The 20675-nt window shown below is 48.5% G+C and overlaps 1 protein-coding gene and 1 long non-coding RNA gene across 3 annotated transcripts in view; one reads left to right on the forward strand and one right to left on the reverse strand.

Annotated features, from left to right (window-relative positions):
• The first annotated feature begins 1429 nt into the window (after positions 1-1429).
• Positions 1430-20675, forward strand: part of prkcha (protein kinase C, eta, a) — a 21383-nt gene continuing 2137 nt past the window's right edge. The window contains exons 1-13 of one of the 2 annotated variants that reach the window (XM_048975444.1): positions 1430-1853; positions 1950-2338; positions 7247-7310; positions 8306-8459; positions 8756-8790; positions 9192-9274; positions 10403-10532; positions 11091-11224; positions 12083-12223; positions 12933-13106; positions 14576-14730; positions 18802-18940; positions 19041-19229. In XM_048975444.1, the coding sequence (XP_048831401.1) occupies positions 1988-2338; positions 7247-7310; positions 8306-8459; positions 8756-8790; positions 9192-9274; positions 10403-10532; positions 11091-11224; positions 12083-12223; positions 12933-13106; positions 14576-14730; positions 18802-18940; positions 19041-19229 (1749 nt within the window). In that variant the 5' untranslated portion in view covers positions 1430-1853; positions 1950-1987. The remainder of the gene's footprint in view (positions 1854-1949; positions 2339-7246; positions 7311-8305; positions 8460-8755; positions 8791-9191; positions 9275-10402; positions 10533-11090; positions 11225-12082; positions 12224-12932; positions 13107-14575; positions 14731-18801; positions 18941-19040; positions 19230-20675) is intronic. The other variant, XM_048975445.1, reaches the window with a different exon arrangement.
• LOC125708000 (uncharacterized) lies at positions 10872-11179 on the reverse strand. Its single transcript, XR_007382401.1, has 2 exons — positions 11071-11179; positions 10872-11028 (listed from the first exon to the last, which is right to left on the reverse strand). It is a non-coding gene; the product is annotated as an uncharacterized LOC125708000 (long non-coding RNA).

The following is a 20675-nucleotide window of genomic DNA, read 5'->3' on the forward strand; positions in this document are numbered from 1 at the left end:
GCATTGAAATTCTTGCTTGAATACCGTCTCCACAGACAATTAAAGCAGTGTGATGTTGCAATACAATAAAAAAACTAAATGCATAACACTCACTGCTACAAGATATCAAACAACATAAAACGTCTTGGAGCCTATAACACTCACCATGTAGTAAAGTGATACGCGGCAGAACAAGGTAGCAATATAATGAGGTGCAGTGGGTCGAATGCAGAGATGTTACAGTAGGATTACAGAATTAACACTAAATAATAATAAAAAGCAATGGAGCCAAGTGATAAACATGGGACAGATCAGGACAAAAATCAGGAAACTAACTGCAGATCACAGCTTAGTATTAATACTGCAGATTAGTGTCTGTTAGACAGTCTTATGGCATTTGGGTAGAAGCTCTACCTGAATCTTGTTGTGTGTATGTAGAGAGTCCTGAGCTGTTACCAGAGGTCAGAAAGGTAAAAAGTGTCAGTGCTGAGTCACCCCCCCCCCCGCCCGCCCCCCATAGCTGGCAGCAGCCTGAGCTTCCATCTGTGTCTTTTCTGTCCTTGAACACACAGGCAGCCTCAGCCCAGTCTGGAGGGACCCATAACTGGTGACAGAGTTGTGCCACGACCTCCCCCCCCTCCTCCTCTCACCCCAACCCAGACACTTCATTTTCATTTCAGTTTCATTTCTACCCAAATCAGGGCTGGTTTAACCAGCTAGGGTGAGAGAAGCTGGCAGAAGGGGGGCGGCAGGCACACAATTTCAGCCCTGACCACGGTATGTGACCTCGGAGATGCAGAGAAGTCAGGAGGTGAAAATCACTTCGCGTTCAGAGACACAAACCCTGTATGAGCTTTTTGCAGTCGCACATACATAGTATGAATGACCTGCCGCCGTATAACACGGACGTGAACTTACATGGCCATGCCGTCGTGAACTCTCAACACCAGATGGCGCCCTTTATCGCTTTTCTGGTGGTGCTGTCACACAGGTGAGGTAAATGTATACAGGTATGAAAGAAAAGTCAAATATAGCAAATATCACCTTGTAACACGAATTCATTTTGATTACTTGAGTTTTTAAATGTTGGACATGGTGACAATATTTCACATTCGTTATTTAAATCTCCAAATGCACGTGCAGGAACTCTCCTTAGCTTCAAGTACACATCTAGTGTATAGATTCAAGTACATATCTAGTGAATTTCGTGTGTAATACTCCTATAAAACACGTTTTAAAGACCAATCAAGCGCAAGGCAAGAAGTTTCAATACGATGAGGGTGATATCTTGTTTAGCGCTGTGCATGTTTTATTTCAAACATTGTGAGTTTTTCAGTCTTATCACTATCACTGTAGAAATTCCTTAGCAGATAAAAGCGATAAGAGTTACGTGATGAACCGGTCCGATCGCACCTGCACCGAAGCTGTCAAACCCGCGCGCCGAGGTGCAGCTTGGAACCTGCAGTCCCTCAACACCTTCACAGGCGGTTTACACGCAGCGCAGGTAGGGCTAGGAGAACTACAGTTTCAGAGCCTGCCTCCAGATCATTTTTGCACCATTAGAAACAAGCAGAAAGCTGGTGTTTCAGGAAGCGGGGCAGCTTTGCGAGCTTAATGCACCGACGGACGTGTCAAACCGAAGCTGAGTGTGAAGACCACTGTCTGCCTACGCTGAACTCATGCAGATTTACTTCCCCTTCGCGGAGCTGAGCAGCCATTCCTTCGTCGAAGTTCATCTCCCCAGCAGCTGGGTCTCGGCGAGGACTTGATCTGGGCTAAATCGCCGTGTGGGGCAGGTCAGGCATCCCGCAGCGGGGTCTCACCGCCGGGCAGGCAGCAGCGCTGCGGATGCATTACAATCAGTAAAGGGCGATGTGAGAGTCGTGTTTATTTATTTTTTTTGCTTGTTTGCTCGTAATCCTGGGATTGTCGTTTGTCGTTATGCACAATCGCACGCGTTAATGTTTTAGATCACGCTGTGTCGACTTGAGTTCATTGGGAAACCAAGATGAAGTTCAACGGGTACCTGAAGTTGAGGATCGGGGAGGCGGTGGACCTGAAGCCGACCACCTTTTCTCTACGCCATTCTGTTATATTCAACAAGACGTCATCCTCTCTGGATCCCTACATCGTTGTCAAGGTGGACGAGTTTAAAATCGGACAGACGCACACTAAGCAGAAGACCAACACGCCGACTTACAACGAGGAGTTCAGCCTGAACGTGAGCGACGGCAGGAAGCTGGAACTGGCCGTCTTCCACGATGCGCCGATCGGCTACGACGATTTTGTGGCCAACTGCACCATCCAGTTCGAGGACTTGATCAAAACTTCGAACATGGAGGACACTTTCGAAGGATGGGTGAGTATCGAGACTGGACGTGTCTTTTTGTAATGCAGGGTTGTCAACTTTGGTCAGCTGGCCGGAGGTTTTCAGTTCTAGAAAGGTCTGCGCACTCATTTATGTGTATGTACCAGTTTTATTACCTTGTAAATAGCCTGTAGGGTATGCAAACTACCCTAAGGCGTTTAATGTAGCTTATTTTAGGTTTATAATGGAATAATATAAAATTACTGTAAGATTTCTTGCATGAGGGCGGGTGTCCCCTGAGGGATGCGAACCCTGTTCATGGATGTTTTTGCAGTGAGTTTCAGTTTGAGATTTTCTGTCCTTCTTGTCTAAAACCTGTCTGACCTAAACAGCTCGGTGGGGAATGAGCTGCATTGCCTTTTGAGTCCTGTAGCCCCGCAGGTGTCAATTGTTTGCACCTAATACACATTCCTGAAAGGTCCATGGAGTGGCAAAATCATTCTCTGAGCTTTTTACTTGAAGATGATTGTTAGGTGAAAGGTAACGGAAATCGGCAGCTGTACGACGACAATAGGCTAGAGCACAGCGGAACGCGGCAATTACGTGTTAGATACACAACCGGTTCTCGCTGAAGCCGTCAGATTGTTTGAAAGAAGCCGCGTGCTGGGGGTGTCCAGATCACTACTTATCTAGCTTTCGGTGGCACCCTACTGGACCGTAATGCAGGCCTCGCCAGGGCTTGGAGCATGCGATTTAGGCCAATGACCTTTAATTGCACTTGGTGATGGTTACCCCTCCCCCAATAACCCCTTTGCAGTGTAGATATTGCTGCTTTGCAGGCTGCCTTGCATGAGACTGTGATGTGGACGGCCAGCCCCCGCCCTGCCTGCAAGGGGGCTGCAGCAGCTGTAATTGCATGCCTGAGTGGGAGGCCTGGCATGCTAATCTGAGTTGCGTAATGGGCCCGCTAACAGGTAAAAGTGGTGTGAGGGTTGCAGGCCCATTCTGAAACGGCGACTTTTGGGCAGACAGACTGGTATCCATACCCAGTCTTGCTTGCACCCTTTGCTATGGTCTGCAGATGATACTTTAGTGTTAAAAAAAAAAAAAAACAGGGGTCACTCCATATTTGGGCTGGCTGTATGATTGGACGTGCTGTCTGAGCTTGAGGTCGTCCTCTTCCCTGGGTGTGGCGGCTGCTGGTCTGTGTGGGGGTGACGTACAGTTCCTTTTACACACTCTATAGGTGCAGGACTCCTGGACTCTGTTAGAATGATGGTTTGCCTGTAGGTGGGCGTTTTAACTTGGTCTGAGTGCTGCTGTCTGCCGGGGCTGGGGGGTGAGGAAGCAGAACAACCCCCACCCTAGCTGGGTCACAGCTGCGTTTTCAGGCAGATCAATCTTCACACTCTGCAGGACTGTTTTGGCGAACACGTTCAGTACTGACACTGACTTTCACTTCCCCCCTCCCCCGCCCCACAAAAAGCTACCAGTTAAATATTTAAAAAGATGAACCGCTCCAGTGAGCGTCTAAGTGAGAACGGGCCACTGTTGTGCGTTTTATTCAGCTTCGTAGGTGTGATGTTTGTTTGTCTGTCAGCTCTGTATAACCCATCTCTAGGTAGCAGGTCCTGAAAAATAGGGCTCGGCTCAGTCCCCTCTCTGATTGGCCGGTTTCAGCAGGCCAGTGTCGTTCCTGGACTAACTGCGCTCTCCAGATAACCGGATCGATGACCTTAAAGCGAATGCTCCTTACCTGACTTCAGCCTTTATTAGGCACTACGTTACTTAATGTTAGTGTGGTGTTTCTCTCACGTGAGGTTGTGGCGGTGGGAGTTCCGGCACTTTAAAGCACGAGGTCATCCTGCACGTATTTTCGTAGTGTGTGTCGCTTTACGCTGCGCCCAGTCTGTACCTTTTCCAGCTCGTAAATTATTTTATTTTTTCGAATGGAGCGTGCGGGTCCCAACACGCTGTTGCTGGATCTTCCTTGGTGACTGGGAACCGCCGGGGGGGCCTCCAAACATGCCTCATAACCCCCCCCCCCCCATTATCTCAGTCTGTCACCCTTCCATCATGTCCTTCCTGCTGCCAGGCCTGTACAGTTGTTTAACTCGTATCATTTGGTGCTTTCATGTTTTGTAAATGAAAGTATAATGGCAGTATGAATTATTGATCTGTCTGGGGGTGGCCATCTTGGCTCAGGTGGTGTTGGGGTCCTTTCAGGGATGGGAAGTGAAATCTCACTGCCCTTCTATACGTTTGATGCTTTCTCCCGATATTTACAAAGCTTTCTTCTGGGTACTCCGGTGTCTCCCGGCAGTCCGAAGACATGCAGTCAGGCAAACCAGCGTCTTCGAATTGCGTGTATCGCGCTTCTGTGCCTTACGATAAAATGGCGTCCGTCTGCTCTGCGCGACCCCAGTGCTCTGTGCTAACTTATCCATCCAGTTTCTGATAACTAACTGGGAATTTCTCACCGCTTGTTGGCTTTAGCTAAATCTAGGGCTCCAACTACACTTGCTCCACTGCCCGAGTTGTGAGCGATGAGCTATATATTGTGTTAACATGAGCCAGATCTGCAGTATGTCTGTGAGGCTGACAAGTGCTGAGATGGTATGGACTGCATCTACCTGGCATTTGCTTTATGGAGGCACGTCTGACTGTATTTACAGTATAATCAGCAGGGAAACGGCAGGGATTATTTCAGGGCATCTGTGAGGGGGAATGTCATGATGCTTAAGAGGAGGTGTATAGTTTTTTTTCTGGGGGGGGGGTCTGTATAACTATAGAATAACAATTGACCGTGGACTGTAGTAATTTAATTTGGGATGTAACGATATGTCATTAATAAAGGATTGACAAGCATAGAGAGAGAGTCAATATTTTTGTGATGAGCAGGGCTACACTGCAATTAAGAAATGCCCCTGGACTTTGGGGTTCAAACTACGAAATATTACTGGGGGGAGGGGGCATGACAAATTCTGCCGCATACCCTTTGGCGCTCTGGGAAAATGGCCAGTTTGCCTGACAGCCTGTCCAGCCGTGCTGAAGAGGAGCATGCGTACGTGTTTCATTTAAACCTTAAAATGGTTCAACGTGCCAACTGGAGAGTCTTATCAAGACTTGTGGTCTGTTTCTAGAATTTTCCCGAAGCCCCCGAGCTCTGCTGCCTTTCTGAATGGACCACAGGCTGCAATATTAGCAGGGTCTGCAATCTGCGCTCACGTCCTGCAGTTTTAATGCAGCTCCCCGCCACGGCCCACTTTTGATCGTCGGCATAGCTTCTCTCTCTCTCATGCTCCAGCAGTAACTTTTGCCCTTCAGAGACACGCCCACCCAGGTTCTAGTGCGAATACCGGAGGCAGCGCATGGAGGGTTATCTCTTTGTTCTTGTAGCTGTGCTCCCACTGTGGGCTTTACAGATCGCTGTAACCACAGGCCAGACGGGGCGGCAGTCAAACTTTCCAGTGGCATCGCTCTCTGAGGTCATGGGACTTTCCAGCTGTCATGGTACCTGGTACCCTGCTAGGTTCAAACCCAAGTCCATAGCAGGTGGCCGCAGGCCAATGGGTAGAGGAGCAGCGACTCTCCTGACTTGCCTCACTTCCCCTTGTCACAGTGCCGGGGTTCCAGGCATCTTACTTCTTGCTGCTATCAGTTGCACATTCATAGACGTGCAGATGTCAGTAAGAGCGTGCAGACCTCACCCCGTCTACACCCGCAGTGGTGTCAGCACCGCCCACTCCGCCCCAGTGCTAATTCTGTGGTCTCTCTGAGACTCGCTCCATCTGACTACGCAGCGCTAATGCTGCCCTGTTAGATCGGGGGCTGTTTTTCCCACCTTCCCCCACAAACCCGTGCAGAAAGTGCCCCCGCGTTGCTGCTCTCACACTGTACAAAGCATGCAAGGCCTTTCCCTCCGTGCATTGGTGTGCATGGATCTCCGAGTCTGTTTTTCTACGGGCAAATGGAAGGTCTGTCTCGCGTTGACATCCAGGCTCCGCTACTTTCTGGATGAACTGGTTTTGGCTCCGCCCCCCCCCCCCCCCCCCCCCCCCCCCAGCAGTTGTTTACCGGATCGCCGCTCTCTGATTGTGTGGTTAAATGTCCTTCAGTACCCGTGTCCTTTGTGCAGCATGTCTCGATCCAGTCTTCGGGGACCCGCAGGCGTTCCACGTTTTTGCTCCCTGACAGACAGTCCGCTGAATTGTCGGGCAGGGGGGGGGGTCCCCGAGGACCGGTTTGAGAAGGACTGCTTTTGTGAGAACCCTGAGCTGTGTTTTCCCCTTGCTGCCTTCTCTGGTCGGCTGGCCTCCAGGATCTGAATACATGAGCGTGAGGCAAGTTCACACAAAGCCTGAACGTGGAGGCCGCACCGAACATGGCCGCCTCTGGCTAACCCCCATTCTTGACTGTCAGACCTGAAATGATCCACCTGCCTGGGGGGCACCCGCTAAGCTGTGAGATGAGGCAGAGTGGCACTTCTGCACCCGTCTGGGCATGCCTCCCCTTCTGCTACAGCCCCAGAGCTGGATCCCCCTCCCCCATTGACTAATGAATACGGTGTCGCGCTTAGTTCGTTAGCCGAACATTCTGCTGCTGCTGCTGCTGTATGCCCTCTCGCCGCGATAGCCGTTTAGCCTCGCAGGCATTAGCCCTTTCTCTGTACACTTTGCATTTGTTTAATTAGCTGACAGTCTGCATGGTTGTCTGCTGGAGAATTTTATAGTTATTGATGGCGCAGAAGGTCTGTGTGCGCGTGGGCAGTCCTGCCATCATCGTTTCCATGCAACACGGTCCAGATTGTGGCTGACCCCGACCACAGTGGCGTATGTGTTTGTGAGGAGTCACATGATCTACCCTGACCGCTGACCCTTTCTAGCTGATATGTTACCTATGATGTTAGCCGTTAGCTGTTACCTTAATAGTAACACTCTCTCTCCTGTATTTCCTCAGGTTGACCTAGAGCCGGAGGGCAAAGTATACATCGTCATCACTCTCACGGGCTCCTTCATCGATGGTAAGGAATATTCACATCAACCTCCACCTGGGAGAGGGGGCTCTGGGTAAAGCTAGGGGGTTGAGTGTGGGGGCTTTAATGGATGGGTAATTATTGCTCCATCAGTGCCACCCAGAGCCCTGTTTTTGCGCAGAACTGGCAGGGTCCAGTAGGGAAATTGCCTGTCTCTCTCTCTTTTTTTGGTTGGTTGTCTGGGTCCTGCTGAAATGGTAATGAAATGACGGTCACGTGCTTAAGCCCCCTTGTGTGAGTCACACCAGGTCAGCAAGTGTGTGCATCCCTGGTCTCTTCCTCCATGCCTGCGGCCTTTTTTTGGACTTTTTACGACAGGCCTGCACTTTTAAAGTTACAGACCCGATGTCACGTAATACTCCGCGTGTCATTTCAGATGCTAACTCATGAAGGTGAAGTTTCAGGTTCCAAAATTTGAGCTGTTAAATGAAGATGCCAACAGCCTGCTGGTTCATGTTGATGCCCAGCTGCCAAAACTCTCCAGTTCTTGCTCTTCAGACCATTTCTGTGTTGCCTTGGCGTTTGTCATGGCAGTTTGATATCTGGTCACCAAGGCCCTCCCTAGCCTTTCCACAGGCTGCCTGTTGGTGACTGTCACTCTCCAGGGTTTTGAGATGCTGACCTACCTGTCAATGGGTTCCTGGTCTTATATCTGACCTTTCAGATCTGGTGACTCGCCATTAGGATAAGAACTGGTTGAAAACCAACACGTCTTTGGCCTGCAGCTTCTCTGTTTGCCTCCTGCTCACGGTGACACAGGACAGTATGTTCCTGATCCTGGTCCAGCATGGACCCTCTTTCTGGTGTTCTTGAGGGCGGGGGGGTATGATATTGGTGCTGCATTGGAACGCCAGTGAGCCTTTCCTATTCTGATCGTTGTTTCTTGAGTGTGAAGTGCTCTGTCCCCTACAGCGCATTTTGCTTGCGACCAGCAGCGTGCTCATTTATCCTCTGAGTTATGATGAGTCTCTTCGCCCATGCAGACGATGCGACGGGACCCGAGAAGTCCTACCGGCAGTTCACCAGGAAGCGGCAGGGGGCGGTGCGTCGACGCATCCACCAGGTCAACGGCCACAAATTCATGTCCACGTTCCTGCGACAGCCAACCTTCTGCTGCCACTGCAAGGAATTCATCTGGTGAGAATGTCTGCGATTGGGAAAGCCGCGCCCCCCCCATTCTGATGGAAGACGTCCACCTGAAATGCATCCATTTCCGCAGACAAACTGCCACGCTAGCACGCAGAAATCCACATTTGCATTACATTCTTATGCATTGTTTAAGGATTTACGGATTGCAGACGTTTACAGAACATTTACAGAATGTTGCAGAGAAAGGGCTGTTTTGATCTTCCCGCGTACTAAAAAGCCTTCATTTAGTGACCAGTGTATTAGTTTAAGCTGTTAATGTGTCTGCATTTGCTTTTGTGCTACAGGGGTGTGTTTGGGAAGCAGGGCTACCAGTGCCAAGGTGAGTCAGTCCACACTTTGTAAACATCTTTACTGTACGGTGCATGTCTTGCATATTTACACACCTACCTTTGTGTGTCTTTGTGTAATGCATACAGAGCTGCTTGTGACTGTTGACTGTAGATTGTAGTCGTGCCGAACAGCACTCTGATCTTCTTAGTGGAGTGGTTATGTCTCCCTTTCTCTCTCTCTCTCTCTCTCTCTCTCACACACTCTTGTTTCGCTTCTCCCTCTCTCTCACTCTCTCTCTCTCTCTCATGTGCTGTATCAGCCTTGCCTTCCTGGTAGCCCACCACAGATGCATCACACCTTCCTGGTCTTCCTCCTCCCCCCCACACACATACACACTTTTTTATTTTTTCCTGTTGTAACACCCCGCATCTTCTCCCCATGTCCCTGCAGTGTGCACATGTGTGGTACATAAGAGGTGTCACCAGCTGGTGGTGAACTCCTGCCCTCGAATGAAGAAGCCAGCTAAGGAGGAGGTGAGTGTGATGGCCGAGGGCTGCGCTTGTCCCCAGGGCTGTCCTTGTCGTGTGGTCAGGCTTGAGCGGCAGCTCTGAGAACCTTTTCCCGAAATGTTACAGCGTCTTGCACCGTCCCTGAAAGCATTGCTCTGCATGGGTTTGGGTCAGTCTTGCTATAATACTGCCCACAGCGACAGGGGATTTCCCATCAGCACCATGCAGAGAGGTTTCCGGACAGAGACCCAAGCTAGCGTGACTGGAGGAAGAACGCTCAGCCAAAGAGTCTGACCATGTCCTGCACAGGACGCTGACGAGTGCTCAAACATTTAGGATCGTTTTATTAGCTGCTCAGTCAATTTCTGCCAGAGAAACATCTTTACCTGTTTATACAGCTTCACCTAATTCAGATCAAGTCTTAGTCATCCTGCGATTATTGGCCCTGTAATCTACATCTGTATGGACCAATTGATTTATAGTAATGATCCACATTTGTATGAAATGGGCGTCTTCATGCTGCTAGGATTGTAGGTGCTAAATAGCTTTTGCTTTTAATTAGTCAGCTGAAAAGATGGAGGTTTTTCTAAGTGAATACGGTGTTTCTGTATAGATTTATGTATCTGTAGAACTCCTTTGAATTCATTCAGGTGGTCCAATCTAGTTGCTTAGCTTAATGTTCCCAGTTCTGTAGTAACCAAGGCCCCCGATCAAGAAGCTCGGTCGCAGCTGAGACGGAGAAAAGAGGCAGTCAGCCCTCGATAATGGGGGTCACAGGAAACCCGTCGCGAGTTTGACCTTGGGCTGAGACACAGTGTGTCACATTCAGCCCGACTGTATAACAAGCTCCAAGTAAGAGAGGGCAGGCGTACGGTGCTCTGTCCAGCTACATCTGAACTCTAATTAAAGAAACGCAAACATTATTGATGTGGCCCCATTAAGTTTCGAAACTGAGAAAGAGAAGTCCAGCTTGGTCTACGTTTCGATGAGTCAGCAGTACTTTATTGCCCCCGTGTGGTTATATCTGGTACTGCAAAGGTTCAGAAAAATCTCAGCGGTGAAGGGTTTGAGATGCAGTGGGAGTGGCCTGGGCCAGTTTAACTGAGAGACCCAATCGGTAGCTTCCATTTGATGAGCTGCTTCTCTTCGCAGACCACAAACCAGGGCTTCAGTATCAACGTCCCTCACAAGTTCAACATCCACAACTACAAGGTTCCCACCTTCTGTGACCACTGTGGCTCGCTGCTGTGGGGCATTATGAAGCAGGGCCTGCACTGCAAGAGTAAGACCCCCCCCCGCCTACACGTAGCACAAATAGAATACAAGATTAGTATACTACAGATATACTCGTCTCTCCCCAAGTTCCTTCGGGAACATTTTATTTATCTTCCCATCAATCCTCCTATTGCATCTCTCTCATCTATCTGATCGGTCTTAAGTAAGCTGTTATGGTTATGTTATTACTATAATAAATTAGAAATATCGCCCCCCTTTGCTCACAAGGGTAATTTATATTCAATGTATTAGTATGAGTGATAAACTGATATGGTGGACTCTATCTTTTTCTGACCTCTGATCCTGGTTGAGGTCAGTGGGGGGGCTGAAGTCTTTCCCAGTCATCGTAAGGCCGGGGGGGGGGGGGGTGCCAGTACCATTGCAGATGATGGACACCAAGAGGGATCATGGTGAAGAGTGTAGTCATTTAGTATCGGTTTGTTCAGCTGGAAATCTAACACCTGTTTCTGCGTGTCTGCGTCTGCGTGTCTGCGTCTGCGTGTCTGCGTCTGCGTGTCTGCGTCTGCGTGTCTGTGTCTGTGCACGTGCCTGTGTCACACTCCAGTCTGCAAGATGAATGTCCACATCCGCTGTAAAGGAAACGTGGCTCCCAGCTGTGGCGTGAACAGCGTGGAACTGGCCAACCGGCTGTCAGAGATGGGCCTGCAGGCAGGAGGCCTTTCCAAGCGCAACTCCCTGGTAACGACCCTCAGGCGACACACACACGCGCTCTAACGGTGGCCATGTACTTCAGACGACGTCGGGACTAAATGGAATGGGACGCATCGCCGAGAACAATCGCTCGTGCGTCAAATGATGCGGCCACCCTTGTTCCTTCTGTGTCATTCCACGGTCCTAGAGGGCGCAGAATGTTTTCCATTAAAACCGTGAGCAGTGCATGAGTCGTTTTTAAGAAGGACATGAAAGAAGTTGCTCGTTATGAACATCCATTATTGGTTTAATACAAGCAACAGCACAGATAGGGGAACCAAGAAAACAGAGAAATTCCAAAACAATTTACGACAGTTTGCTATGCTGGCGGATGATGTCAGTTACGACATTTACTATTAACCAAAATACATATTAATTACAGCATTTAAAGTGGGATTCAGTGTAAAGCATGGCAGTAATTGCATAATTAATCCTGATGACCAACCCTGTGGTGTCACATTGTGTCAGTCAATCGTGGACAATAGTTGGGATCAGAAGAAATAGAAAAAGCTTGATATAGACGGTGCCACGGTGATTATGACTCGTATGATGAAACGTCAGTTTCATCTGAAGTATACAGTGACCTTAACGGTCGTAAGGGCCCAGACATGCTCAGCATCCGTTTATGTAGTTAACAGTGCTCACCAGCAGGTGGCAGTGTATCAGTTAAGCCATCAAACCACCATAGAATTTTTATAGGTTTCTCCCCTTCAATAAGTAAAATGTCACCAAATATATCAGATATGATGTTTTGTAAACCGCAGTTTGTCTTGAGTGTTGACTGCTGTTGACTGAAAAGCGAGAGGAAGTTTGGCACCATGTCTGAATGTTTGTGTTCCGGCCCAGTCCTCACTGAGTGAGGAGCGCCAGCGGAGCATCAGCATACGGAGCGAGAGCCAAATGGGCGTTCCGGGGCAGCAGAGCCGGCGACGGGGCATCTCGGACTTCACGTTCCTGCAGGTGCTGGGCAAGGGCAGCTTTGGGAAGGTGAGCTGAGGCCGGCCGGCTTCATGGGAAGTGCGGACGGTCTGCGCCAGTGATGGCAGAAAGAGGATTCGGGAACATTTTGATGTCATTTTTGACCCCACTAGATCAGCGGTTCTCCCATGGGTCGTGACTTATGCGACGCTCTTATGCTGATCCACGATCAGATTTCCCAGCCCCAATCCTCAAATTAACCTAATCAAACACGTCTTTGGCCTGCAAATGCTTGGTACAAAACTAGTGAACGCTCAGCGAATCCAAGAAGTCATACCAAAGATACTTAATTTAAAATTTACTCGCACATCCAATCAAATTTGTGTGATAGGCATTGATTGGCATAAAGTGCTTGGTGCACTGCATGCTTGATCAAGACATCATTTTAAACGTGTACTTGATATGGACTATGTACTTGATGACTAAGCTGGCATGGTAAAAATGGTCGAGAACCACTGCACTAGATGGTGCTCTTGGCTTGCATTGGGGCATGTTTAAAAGAGAGCACCATCTAGTGGCGTCCGAAAATATAGCAAATGGTTCATGAAGCTTCATTTGGCCACACTAGTGTGGAACAGGGCAGCCGTGCCTACAAGCAGTAAATGTTAATGAATGTTAATGTTGATGTTAATGTATAAACTATTAGGTTAGAAACTGCAATTTATTGTGGCTTGTTGACGTGACTTTGGCGTATGTTGTCACTTTCTCCCCTCACCAGGTGATGTTGGCACGGATGAACGACAGGGATCGTGTGTTTGCGGTGAAGGTGCTGAAGAAGGATATCATCCTGCAGGATGACGACGTCGAGTGCACCATGACTGAGAAGAGGGTGCTGTCTCTCGCCCATAGCCACCCCTTCCTGACGCAGCTATACTGCTGCTTCCAGACACCGGTGAGGGACGTCTGCAGCTGGCTATAATGATATTATACTTCCAGAACGTCACACATGTTCACACATCACACAATGTATTCTGAGTGGCACCATCCAGCCGTGTGGCAGTGAACATGAACACTAAACGTAACTTTCTGCACTATTTAAAGGGTATAGTGCCGAGTAGCTGGCTTGGTTCACCACAACCCACCAAAATCTCTTCACTCTAAAATGGCTTCTCAGAAGCATTATAAAAATTAATTTGAGTGTACACTGCCAGTAATCACCACAAGGTGGTAGCAGTCATAGCTGGTTAGCAGGTCTAGGGGCAAGCCAGTGAAGTGTCAGAGTTAGTCACACGCTAATTGCACACACACTTTCCCTCAGTAACAAAAGTGAAGGTTAGGTGTAATCTGCTTCTGTGGCTGACAGACAGGAGCTGCCCTGGCTTTGGGGAGAACTAAAATAGTCAAGGTGCCTGCGAGGCAACAGGAGTCACACTGTGGCTTTCACTGTGGCCCGTGATTGGGTTAGAGGAGACTGAACAAACATCTCCCAACTAGGATCTTTGTGCCACTATCTCTGTCTCTCTCCCAGCCACTAACTCCCTGTGTCTCTCTGGGCTGAAAATCAGAATGAACTTCATTCGCCATGCATATGCAGAATTTGTTTGGTGTAACTGGTCTCATTAATGTAAAATAAAGTTTTCTCCTCTCGGAGCAAAAATGTCTACTGTCTGGAGACCCCCGAGCACCAGGCTGAGAAACACTGGGTTACTGCCCTGTGTTATGCTGTTTTTTTTTTTTTTTTTGTGAACTGCACTAACCAACCAGAAGCAGAGTAAATACATGTAAGCAAAATGTGACACTTGGATGAGGTACAATGGAACAGGCTGCCTGGACAATGTAGTTAACGAGCTGGACCAGGAAGACACTATATGGAATTTCTGGGTCGATATCATGAAGTTATAAGGGCTGAATCATGAGTTGTGTAAGCTTTCTTGCTTGGAAGGCGTTTGCCAGTCCCTTGGATGTGGTAATTTTCACTGTAATACTCGTGCTTCCTGAGAAAAGCTGCATGGAGGTCTCATTTCCACCTGACGGAGCAGTAATGAAGGCTCTGGTGATATAGGGTCTGGCTGCCAAGGACTCTGCAGGACGTCCGTCTTTCACGTGCTATCAAACGTAACGGTCAGTCCAAGACCTCCACGGTTGTCGGTGGTTTCCCTACTACCCAGTCACCTTCTAGAAGACTCCATTCCTCGCTTGTCCCCGAGCTACTGTTCAGTCTAATCTTCAGCTACTTTTTTTCTTTAGTACTTAATCCCGTAAGTGCTCAGTAACATCTGTCTCAATTGATTTCGAAGTGGGTGAGGTTATTGGGAATCTGTGGGCGACGCCTGCTGTAACCTGCCTGGTGGCCCGCATCGTTTCAGACCAAACGCTCATTGCCTCGGTATGGTGTCAAGACTCTTCATTTTTGCATCTCAGGAACGTCTCTTCTTCGTCATGGAGTTCGTCAACGGGGGCGACCTCATGTTCCACATCCAGAAGTCACGGAAGTTTGAGGAGGCGCGAGCATGCTTCTATGCGGCCGAGATCACCTCTGGTCTCATGTTCCTGCACAGCAAGGGCATCATCTACAGGTGAGTTCCAGGTGACACGCGTGCCGTCTGAAAGGAGGCTGCATCCTCTCATCAGCTCTCCCTCTCTGGGGCCTGACATTAATTCAATGGAGCAGGGAGTGTTTTAAATTCCCCTTGTTCTGTATCCGAGCTGGGAGATGGGGCTGGAATAGGAAAATATCATCTCTGTGACATCACTGAGCTGGTACCAGCCTCAAGGAGAGCTTCAATAACTCCGATGTCCTTGAAATAGGTGCACTCTGATGGTGGTGCTGCCTTCATTTTGAGGTGATATATTGGTGTGAAAATGAATATGACCGTGACAGACTTTGTGCATTGACGCAGTTTACTGCAGGAGGAAGTGGCAGATATGCGTAAATTTTTACTTTATCTGCGCAATCAGGATCTGTCAGCTTCCTGTCCTGCTTTCGCTAACAGGAAGTACATGACAAAGTAAACAGGAAGCGATTTGTTAAGCTACTAGGGCAAAGTTGCTTGGTTTCAGCGAGCGGGGAAGCACTGAACTGGAGTGTAGTAGTAAACGGAGCCCTGCCTAAGAGGACTGGTGTGTAGAGCAGATGCTGATTGGACAGAACATTTCTAAACAGCTTTGGCTCCATGCGACAAGGGAAGCTGTGACTTGTGGTTGACCAGCAGCTAATGCACGATAGATATCTCAGTATTTTCTATGAAATGGGAAATGTTCATTTGTAAACAGACACCACAAACCCCTTTATAAAAAAAAATAAAAAAACACTGCTTTCAAAATGAAATGCAAATACAGGGCTTCCTTCCCTGTTTGCGAATGTACAACTACAAGTATTCCAATATAGAATTTTTATTCCAAACAGAACTCTCAAAATAAAGACGGGTTATAATAAAAAGGATGACGCCTATATCTGTGCTCCGTGGGTAAAATTAAGCAGCCGTGTCACTTTCAATACAACGCTTCAATACAAGTATATCAATATAAATGGTCTTGTCTTGTTATGATTATTGTTTGAAAATACATCTGTATAGAGGTGGTTCTAGCTTGTATGGTGTCCTGGGCAATCCCCCCATTCCCGCCAAATTCCCATTCAAATCTCCCACCTCCTGCCTCCCCAACAACAAAAAAACACACCATTTGTATTGACTGTCATACAAATAAAGATGACCATTTATAACTGATTTTATTAATTGCATTAGTACTGTACAAAGTTAGACGTGTGCTGGGGTGCGTTATTTGATAGACTCCCTCGCTCCCCCTGCCTCGGCCTTCCTGTGGGGTGGCCTGAGCTCACCCTAGCACTGCCCCCTCCCCATCTCGCACTTCTGAGTGGTCACTTGCCCCCACCCACTCCGACAAGGTTAATTTACCCACATGGTGACATGTCATTCACGTGACGTGGAAATAACCAAGAGAAAACCGATCATACAAATGTCTCAATTCTGAATTTTACGTGCAGCTGCCTCGTACCCCACCAGGTAAGATGCCCCTTAGCCAGCTGCTCATCTTGCTGCTTATGATGCCTACAGTGTCATAACGGCAAGGGCCCCTAGTCAAGCGTGAATTGAATGCAAATGGATGAGGAGTTTACCTACTGTGTGCCCAGCCAGGTCTGGTGGTACTGTTCTGTCATCAGCTGTCACACATCCACTGTACTAGACGCTTTTCTGGTGTGTCTTCTCACCCCTATAGCCAGAAATGCTCATACGATAATGAGTCTGAACATGTTCCACAGCAGGGTTGGCCCTCCCTGCTTTCTACTGATGGCCAATTCAGTCCACAGGCAGTAGAAAGCAAAATTCAGACCAGGAAAAAATGACAGAATTATGTATACGAATCCCAAGCAGCGTAGCCTGCGGCCAGATTTTCATTTCCTTGAAAGGCCGTGCTGCATTTTCTGACTCGTATTTCAAACCATATTCCAATGGGGTTATTATGAACGTCTTTGAGGTCTTTGACTGCTGTATAAATGTATTATTATTAATCCTGCATTCATGCAATAAAAATGCACAGGTACTGTAATATTGAGTCTGAAATGGCAGTTTTGCAATATGGCAGTTCTTTGCTTGTGCGCTGCATGTTTTCCCATAAATAATACACCAGTTATTGTCGTTTATGGGGGTTATTCAGCCGGGTGAATAATACTCATATCTCCTATTGGGCAAAGAGAATGGTCCTATTGTCAGGCCTTAGCCTCAGAGAGCGAGCCCGTCGTACAGGTATCAGCTGCAGAGGGTCTGCATGCAGGTGGTCTGCATGGGAACCACGTCATCTGGCTGAAGCCCGGCCGAGGTGATTGGCCGCTGCTGGCTGTCAGGTGCCACGCCTGGGTCTTGAGTCAAAGGAGGCTGGTTTAGGAGGTGTGAGCTTGGGACAGGGCACTCCTTTCCCGGGAAGCTTAGTCTCCAACCCCACCCACTCCGCTCTTACCCCAGATGCCCTCTCCCGTTGTCCTGTACTGCCGGGAAGGGGCTGTGAAGAACGGGTAGTTCCACACTGCAGAACTGCCAAAGCAAACTGCCGGCTGGGCTCTGGGCCTGCAGAGTGACAGCAGGCCCTCTGTCCTGTCCAGCCCAGTCTCCCCTTACAGCCAGCACCTGTGTACCACAGCCACCCTCTTCCCCCATCCAGAGACTTTCACAGCTTGGTACAGTGTTTCCGCAGTCGTGGTCCCCGGGGACCCGCAGACTGCCTGGCAGGGAGGTTTGAGGGAGCAAAAACCTGGACCGACTGTGGGTCCCCGATGACTGACTGGATTTGAAAATACTGGCTTAGGGTGATCAGTTCTACTATTAAGTCTCTCTAATCGCATATTAGTACTTTGTATGTGTCTTTGTGATCCGGACTGAAGTAAGCTGTGCTGTGTTTACGTGTGTTGGTGTGTAGTGCTGTGCACTGGTGATTCATTTAGTGTGAAGTACTTTGTTGCTCACAGCAAGAGGAATTGCGTCTTGTAGTTTTCCATTACTCTGTGTGTGTGTGTGTGTGTGTGTGTGTGTGTGTGTGTGTGTGTGTGTGTGTGTGCCTGCCACTGCCTAAAAATGGGTGATTTTTCTGTTTGCTGGCACAGGCTACTGTTGTTAAATATTCGTCATTAAATCCAGCTGAGAACTGTATTTATCTCCTACCTGGTGGATAAATATTGATGTGCTTCTGCCACCCCCCCCCCCCCTGCCCCCACCTCCCACTTCTGGACCTGTTTTGTTGGTGACACAATGTGAGGACTCATTTTCCTGCTTCCCATCTGTCATTCTGCCCCTGTCAGTGGAGGCTGTGGTGTTCTGTGGCCAGTCCTGTCTGTGACCGTCTTCAAGTGTTCTGGCCGCTAGTCAGTCATTCCGAGGTGGCCAGCTTGAGCAAAGCGCTACATTACTGCCACTCACAATAGCCGCATTTATCTTGTCCTGACAGTAAGCATTCTGTCATTATACACAGACGGTTTCCTGCGTGTGGTGTCTTGCACCCTGAGATTTTCCAGTGCAGGGATGACATTTATAATGACTACCTCTCCATCGAGGCGGCATGTGCCTTATTTACTGGCATTGGTGGTTAAGGTATTTTTGGAACCACACACAAGATTTGGATTTATAGGTTGCAGCAATAAAGGCAACTTAATGATGGTCTATCTCATGGAAACGCATGTATTCATCTGAAGCTGGCTGGATTAACGCAGTTGGTGACTCAATTGGAATGGACGCTGTGGGTTTTACCAGTTTAGGTTTAGGTTTTACCAGCTTATTTTGCCGGGCTCTGCTGATGCTCCAGAACCATGGGTTCCTTTAGGTCAGTGTTTCTCGACCTGATCTTTGGAGACCTGCCCGACAGGCTACATATCTGAGGGAGCATACACATGGACGGTCTGGTGGTTTCCGAGGACCAGGTTGTGAAACGCCAGTGGGCCAGTGTGCATTGTATGTCTTTATTGTCTCAGTTAGTGCAGCGATCAGGAGCTTTGAAAGGAGGGTTGGATGTGTGTGACAGAACTCACCCGGAAGATCTGGCAACCCAGGCACTAATAAGCCCATGGAATTCTCTGTTGGCTGTATCTGTGTAATCCTTTCCCTGACATCCGATCTAATTAGCCCGTGTGGTTTGCGCTCTAGGGACCTAAAGTTGGACAATGTGCTGTTGGACCAGGATGGCCACTGCAAGCTGGCCGACTTTGGCATGTGTAAGGAGGGCATGTTTGACGGCATGGCCACCGGAACTTTCTGTGGGACCCCCGATTATATCGCTCCTGAGGTAGACATCCTCCGACTCACTAGTTACCATATTCTTACCATATCTTGCATCCTCTTCCAGACTCCTATGCTAAACACGTTCCACTCCTGCTCCTCCTCAGATCCTCCAGGAGATGCTGTACGGACCGTCAGTGGATTGGTGGGCGCTGGGTGTGTTGCTTTACGAGATGCTTTCCGGCCACGCCCCCTTTGAGGCGGAGAACGAAGATGACCTCTTCGAGTCGATTCTCAACGAGGAGATCGTCTACGCGTCCTGGCTGAGTGCCGATGCCGTGAGCATCCTCAAAGCGGTGAGTCATCCCTGCTTCCCTTCAAGATAACGCCTTTGTTCCCTTGTGTTGTGGGAGGTTCTGATGCAGTTTGCACGCTCCTCAGGTGCCTTTAATGCAACCGTTTGGTCAACAGATGCCCTGCTTCTCATTAAAGTTGTATGCTGTTGTGGTTAGCGGGGTCATGCAGTTAACACTTCAAGACATTTCTGCTACTGGGCTGTCCTTTGGGCCCCTGCATGACTATATTAAGGCAAGGTTCACTGCTACTGCCTGGGGTATAAATAGAACCAACCCCTTGTTCCATGGCAACTGAAAGAGCAGGGTCCCGTTTCCCACTGTTGACTTGTTTGCAGCATTATCGGCTGTTATGTAACTGGGCTTGTGGATGCACTTAACTGGAAATGTGGATGTGCAGCTGATAGGCCTGGCAGCTGTCCACCAGCATACGGCTTCCAGAGTTTTATACTATTGCAATCTTCTGCAGCATGTTGGGTGCCTGGGTTACAGCCTTTAGGGGACTTACTTGGGCTGTGAGACTTTATTTTTATGTACATCATTAATTTTTCTTAGTAGCTCAGTATTTCATAGGTGTAAGAGCTCAGTATTTTAACATTCACGCCGACTAGACTACCTGGAAATTCTCCAAAGTGCTCTTTTTCAAGGACACGATAGTTCAGTTGCTTGTGTGGTCTATGAGCGTGTTATCTCTGACCATTGTGCAACGTGCTGGCCTGTTTCCCCTCATGCCTCCCGCAGCATTGGACCAAGGCTGCGCTGTCATACTGAGAAGGCACGGCGTCATGAACAACCTTTACTAGTAGTCATTCTCACCTTAGGCGGGCTGACGATTATTCAGTTACTCACACAAACACACGTTGTCCTTTGTGTCAGATGACAAAGGAGGGGTATTTGGCGCACGTCCCAGCAGTAGTGAAGTTAACAAGCAGAGCAAAGACCATGTTGTCATTATATCTGAATGTCGTCATAACTCAATATGCTCTGTGGTTTTCACCCTGTAGCACTAGTACGGAGTATCCTGGTGGGTTATTTTTTTAAGGAAGCGGAGATAGGCTTTAGTTTGCATTCGTTACTAATATACTTTGATGCAGAGGCCTCCTGGTCTGTGCAGAACCGGTAAAACGCACAGGCGTAGGTCAATTCCACAAAACCGAAATGCCCCGAAAATGGGTTGTAATCTGTTGGTGCATGCATTGCATACCTGAAACTTAGCATACATGCTGCCGCAGATCTGGCAGGTGCTCCAGATCAGGCAGTGACACAAGGGTGATTTATTCCCCCCCCCCCCCCCATCCACAAGGTCTCCTGGTTCCCCTGGCGCTCACCTTCCACACTGATGAGTCCGTTTAGGCTTTCTCAGTCATGCAGATTTTTTCATTATTATTATTTTTTTATTTTGAATTTTTATTTTTCTGTTTTTAGAAATCATCATATACTGTATACCGA

The sequence above is a fragment of the Brienomyrus brachyistius genome, chromosome 14 (assembly GCF_023856365.1).
Source record: "Brienomyrus brachyistius isolate T26 chromosome 14, BBRACH_0.4, whole genome shotgun sequence".
NCBI classification, from domain to species: Eukaryota; Metazoa; Chordata; class Actinopteri; order Osteoglossiformes; family Mormyridae; genus Brienomyrus; species Brienomyrus brachyistius.